We start from the raw sequence: 6,078 nt of genomic DNA on the forward strand, positions 1-6,078 counted from the left end.
AAAAAAAAAATCATTGTTTACTATGAAGTAGGGGCCCAAATTCTGAATCTCGCCTCAGACCCCGCGAAACACAGGCACGACACTGATCACACGACTGATCAAATAAACAGGTAAGAGCCAAGCTATCCAACAAATGCATCTACCACATGGTATACTACAAGTAAATTCAACATCAAGCACAAGCATCATTTATCAACACAGATAACATTCGGATAAAAGAGTACATATATCATATGTTTCACGATAGACGAAAATGAAATCCACAGCAAATATTAGTGATCACTTTACATAATACCTAAAATAGGAATTATAGTCCTAAACCAGATCACGATATAAAACCACAAGTATGGCTCCCTCCTAAACTGGCAATCCTGAAGAGCATGTTCTTTAGACTAAGGTGAAGACGACTCGGGAGTAACAGATCTAGATGATGAACTGCCGCTAGGGCTCCTAGAATGTCTTCTTGAAGAACGGCTATCGCGTGAGTAAGCTCGTTTATGAGATCCACCAGATGCACTCCTCTTTGAGCTTTTGCTTACTCCACGGGAACCATGAGAATCACTTCGCTTCGAAATGCCACTTGGTTTGGGAGACAAGCTACGAGAGTAACTCCTCCTAGAGCTCTTCCTCGGAGATGGTGTAACACTTCGATGGTGGCTTCTGTTAGCGTACCTTGGTGAGATACTGCGTGAGTAACTCCTCCTTGAACGCCTTGGCGGGGGACTTGGTGAGTAACTTCTCCTGGAAGTCCTCCTATACCTTGGTGAGTAACTTCTCCTGGAAGTCCTCCTATACCTTGGTGAGTAACTTCTCCTGGAAGTCCTCCTATACCTTGGTGAGTAACTTCTCCTGGAAGTCCTCCTATACCTTGGTGAGTAACTTCTCCTGGAAGTCCTCCTATACCTTGGTGAGTAACTTCTCCTGGAAGTCCTCCTATACCTTGGTGAGTAACTTCTCCTGGAAGTCCTATACCTTGGTGATAAGCTACGAGAAATAGATCGGTATCTCCTGCTTCCGTAATATCGATCATCTGGAGAGTAGTCCCTTGAAACAGAACGGTAGCGACTCCTTCTGTAATATCGGTCATCAGGAGAATAATCCCTATAGTAGGGAGAATAGGACCTGTCATGTCTTCTCACAGGAGACCTGCTGTATGATGGAGACCGATATTGTGAATAAGACTTTCCACGGCTGTAATACGGGGAGTATGACCTACGTCTATCATATGGAGAGTATGATCTTCGCCGCCGACTGTAGTAAGGAGAATATGATCTGCTGCGACTCCTAGAGCGAGAAGAATAGCTAGGAGATCGGCGCCCTACATGACCAATGAAAAGCTTGGCAGTCTGTATGCCAAAATAATCATTACAACACGACTACAAACTAGTAATACAACTCACCACGAATTCTCAGCCCAAGGTACCTTCCTGGAGTAGGTGTACGGCCTCTCCGTCTTTTAGCCTGTAGAATTGAAAAACAAACCACAAGGTTACACGACCTACTTGATCGAGTACATTCTCCTGACAGCTAGCAATACATCGAAGGGAATATAAGAAAACTGCAATATGTAACTCAAAAGTGATAAGGTTAAACTGCAAGAGAAAAAGAGAAATACAGGGCATACAACCCTCTGAATTAACAGTCGGATATTTGCTTGATGTGTTTGATTTGATTTGTTAGTTTGGTGAAGAGCTGCTGCACACAGCTACCCTGTTGTCAAAGAAACTTCAGGCGACGAAAGCAAACATCTCAATCGCAATTTCAATAGCAAACAAGATATACAAGACCAATGCATTATATTTTAAACTTAAAATGTAACCAAGCAACGGATCCATGAATGTAAATTCTGGAAGAGGGAGGATGAAGTTGAATTACCTTCTCCACGGTTATGACCCTGCCTTCAAGAACTGAGCCGTCCAAGTACTTGATGCAGCGATCAGCATCCTTCAAAGTGGACATGGTAACAAATGCAAACCCACGAGATTCCCGAGTCCACGGATCAACAACAAGGTGAACATCTTCCACCTAAAGAAGCAACAATTAGTGATCAAACAGCACCATGCACACTTGTTAATACTCGATGAAAAGACTGAGTCCGCAAACGAGTATCCTTACAAGAAATTATAAAACTAGAAAAAAATAACATGCAGTTCATGCATACCACTCCCTCAGATGAAAAGTGCTTCTCGATCTCTCTCTTTGACACTCGTGATGAAAGTCCAGTCACATACAAATTATTTCCCGGATTCTCAGCATCACTCGAATCATAACTCCTGCCAAGTCACCCAAGAAGATTTATTCAGTCCATTTCAACAAATAAGAGGATCAATCTGTAGTAACATATTCTTGAAATTGAGAATTCAAGTCTATCTACAGTCAATTACATTCAATAAAAAAAATAATTTATTCTGTTTATTCCAAATTAAAGGAGTTCAGGTCTGTAAATCACCTTGATCTGCTCCTTGACAAGGACCTTGAGACAGACCTCTCATCGCTCTTGCAAGGGGAAGGAGAACGGGAATACCTAGGTCAAAAACTTGAAAAAATTAGTACAAACTTAAATTTAAGTAAAATAGGTTTTAATATCTTCATAATAATTAAACTGAACTTGAGAGATCAGTTCACACCTTGACCTCCTGGTGTATGACATCTGTGAAACAACACGTAGCCTATTAGAATTGAAACAAATGACATAAATACACATCACAACCAATAAAAGAAAGCATGAACAAGCATAATATAAAATGAAAAAGTTCCAAACGAAGTTAAACATCAAAATTGAGTAATTCCATGGAATAACAAATTGATTGGTGTCAATCTATAGTTGACCGACTGTCAAAGTTCCATTTGAGACAAATTATAACACATGTTTCAGTTTTAAATTATTCAATAATTATATTTTACATAAGTTGCACGACATGTAAAGTATAATTTTCATATTCTATAGAATAAGAAGATATTGAAATGTGAAAATCGTTATTTTAAACGTCTAAAAACAAATCACGTTGGAAAACAAGATTTATCAAACGCGCTACCTCATGAACAACCAAAATTTCAATTCTAAAACGAACAAACACAATCTATGAACAAAATCCATTAAAATTGAATTAAATTCCAATTATCTGAGCTATTCACATAATTAAAAAGCGCCAGAAAATTAACGACAAAAAGGCACCGCATCCGCTCACAAATGCAATTATATGAACTTCAGTAAATCAACAAACGAATCAAAACCTAAACATAAATAGATTAAAAGGAATTGAACTCACGCCGTTAATTGTTAAAGATCGACAAAGATTTTCCCTTCCGCTTCTTCCTATAATCTCTCTCTTCCGATCTGTAGAAGTCTCGAGAAAATTAAAGTCCGCTGGTTACGCGTGTATATAAAGGGACTCGGAACTTTCTGGAGAAGTTTCAAATGGGCCGTCTGAAATGGGTCAGGATCAGTTTGGACTCGGGCCCAAACAACAGTTTGGTTTGAATAAGTCTTCCCGGGGGACACGTGTCCCCCAATGGCAGGTTGCCTGTGCCCAATTTATATAGCACGGCTCGTTTGGTTTAGCATGGCTCGTTTAATTCCTTTGTTAAAATATCACGTAATGCAAACTGTAAATTTAAAGTTTGAAAAACTGAATAAAATATAAATTATACAAATATATATATATTTTTTTGTTGATGTTTCCCCTTCATGAAAAATACTAATTTTCAACGTTATAGACATCTGTTCACCATTTAAATACAACTTAAACACCACCAAATCCTACCATGCCACCAAAAGTGTCAAAATCATCACCCTAAAAACCACCGGCACCTATTACACGTGAAACTTAGCAATCGGCCCAACCACCACTCTTTAAAGAGTGCCATAAGACAGTTTTCTTGCACCACCATCATCACCGCAACAAACATTCATCATCTCTGTGGCCTCCCACCACTATCTTACTCACCAACACAGTTTAATGTAAGTGTTATGTTTTAAATCCAAACACTTCTAATATAATTAAGGTATTTTATTTAGGGTTCGTAGTTCAAATCTTAAGATTAATTACAAGAAGTTGTGATTGTGAGATATAAATTACATAATCTTAAATCATCCATAGTCATAAGTTATAATAAGATACATATATCATTATTATTGATAGACCATCACATGTGACATTTCTTACTTGTCAACTAAGTAGCTAATTTCATTAAAGTGTAGTGACACTTAAATGAACACTTTAATGTTTTCTTGTAGAACAAAATATTGAAAACTTGTTGAAAAATCCACATGGATAACTATCTAAGTATCAGTGATTAATTTCTAAAGTTTGATAGTAAAATTGATCCTTCGACTTAAGGTCATCGTAGTGTTTTATATGGAGACAATCATATTTTAATGATGTTTGGTGATGCTCTATCGAGAGTAGGATGCACCATCATTATAGTATATCAAGAATCGTATGAAAATTGTAAATGACCAATAAATAATTCGTTACTCTTATAGAGTAAAAGATTATGATCTACATTTCATTCAGTTAAATTGATAATGAAATTCTTGATTGATATGTTGACATAAGAGTGTGATGAAAGATATTATCGATAATCAAGATTCACACACTTCTATATCTCGTAATTGATCGGATTATATTGACGAATGAATTATAATTTCATGGTAAACGAACAAGTTTGATTTTGTTACACCATTGACATTTTCCATTACATGTATTATCTTAACACATTACTAGACGTCAATTTGAGATGACAGATGTGAATTGACCATAAATTAAAGATGGATATTTTAATTTATCAATTCATCAATTCCCATTAGAACAAAATAATAGTTCACATCGTGGCATCGTGATTGAAAACATAATGAGTCACACGCAAAAAGGAAAGCTAGAAAGAATGATATTTTATTAATTAATTGAATAGCATTGAACAATAAATTAATTGGGGTTGCTTGTTAATAGGTCCTAATTAATTAATTGGATTAATAAATTTATGGACCAAATTCAATTAACTAGATTAATTAAATATTAGATCAAGTGAAGTTTAGGAAACGGGCAAAGCACACTTGAACTTCTATAAATAAGCTATTAGGATTTGAGAAACAAATATACAATACAATTATCATCTTGCTAGCACATGAAAAGAGAAACTCTAATTCTCTTATTCTCATTCCTTGTATATATTTTCATTGGAAATTGGACAATTGAACAGTTGTGAATTGCAGATCGTAAATATTCGTGTTCAATATAAGTAAAGAAGTTTGCAGAATTTAACAAGGATATAATTTCTATTACTTTTTCTTCCTAAAGACAAAGAAGATCCTTGATATCAAGACCTGAAAATTCCAAATTAATAGCTACAATTAAAATATTTTCATTTTAATCCATGCTTGCCAATTACCTTCTTCAATTTCAATTCCCAATCTCACTAATTACAAGTAATAAATTAGAGTTCTATTCAAACATAGAACAAAATGACAATACATAGGGTGTATAGAAAGATTTGTGACACTCTGCTCAATTTTGGAGAACTATATGATACAGAAAAGAATACATCATAAGATAAATTGTGAATCCAAAACAACCATAGAAATATTTGAGCCTCCAATTTAGGCTCATGTTTGTCATCCATTATTAGAAAAGTTAAAAAGTTTTAAATAGTATTTTTTTTGAATAATATGAGGTTAAAAAATAAAGAAACTTTATCAGTTTGTGTGTCGAATATTTTATTGTGTGATGAAAAATGATACTGTAGCAAATGGTTTAAAACTTTAAAGGGAGCCAAACAGGCACTAGATTTTGTCTTAAATTTTATAATTTAAATATTGTATATATGGAGAAGGTAGGGATGTCAATGAGTAGAGTCAAGCCAACTCGCGAGTCGAAATTCAAGGCTCGGACTCAACTCGGGTAAAATGAGCGAGCTTTTCTCGAGTTTGAACAGCTCATCTACAAAAATTAGGCTCAACCCGAGCTAAAGCCTGAGGCAAGCAGGGTAGGCTCAGTTTTGGTTTTGGCGTGTGTGTATATATATATATATATATATATATATATATATATATATATATATATATATATATATATAAAT

At 35.4% G+C, this 6,078-nt stretch overlaps 1 protein-coding gene across 8 annotated transcripts; it reads right to left on the reverse strand.

The window, feature by feature from the left end:
- Positions 1–161: 161 nt before the first annotated feature.
- LOC111369703 (serine/arginine-rich splicing factor SR45a-like) lies at positions 162–3,395 on the reverse strand. Of its 8 annotated transcripts, none has more exons than XM_022991314.1 (8): positions 3,270–3,358; positions 2,628–2,669; positions 2,450–2,524; positions 2,162–2,273; positions 1,876–2,025; positions 1,401–1,461; positions 904–1,318; positions 162–723 (listed from the first exon to the last, which is right to left on the reverse strand). In XM_022991314.1, exons 2-8 carry the CDS (start codon positions 2,648–2,650, stop codon positions 393–395), a joined length of 1,167 nt encoding a protein of 388 aa, XP_022847082.1. In that variant the 5' UTR covers positions 2,651–2,669; positions 3,270–3,358; the 3' UTR covers positions 162–392. The 8 variants fall into 8 exon arrangements, 4 of the variants coding, with proteins under 4 accessions (XP_022847082.1, XP_022847083.1, XP_022847085.1 ...); XM_022991315.1 differs by having other exon boundaries at positions 2,628–2,650; positions 3,272–3,357; XR_002698231.1 differs by lacking the exon at positions 162–723 and adding an exon at positions 1,628–1,710 and having other exon boundaries at positions 1,010–1,318; positions 2,628–2,650; positions 3,270–3,395.
- Between the last annotated feature and the right edge of the window lie 2,683 nt (positions 3,396–6,078).

Source organism: Olea europaea, chromosome 20 (genome assembly GCF_002742605.1).
Source record: "Olea europaea var. sylvestris chromosome 20, O_europaea_v1, whole genome shotgun sequence".
In the NCBI taxonomy this organism is placed as follows: Eukaryota; Viridiplantae; Streptophyta; class Magnoliopsida; order Lamiales; family Oleaceae; genus Olea; species Olea europaea.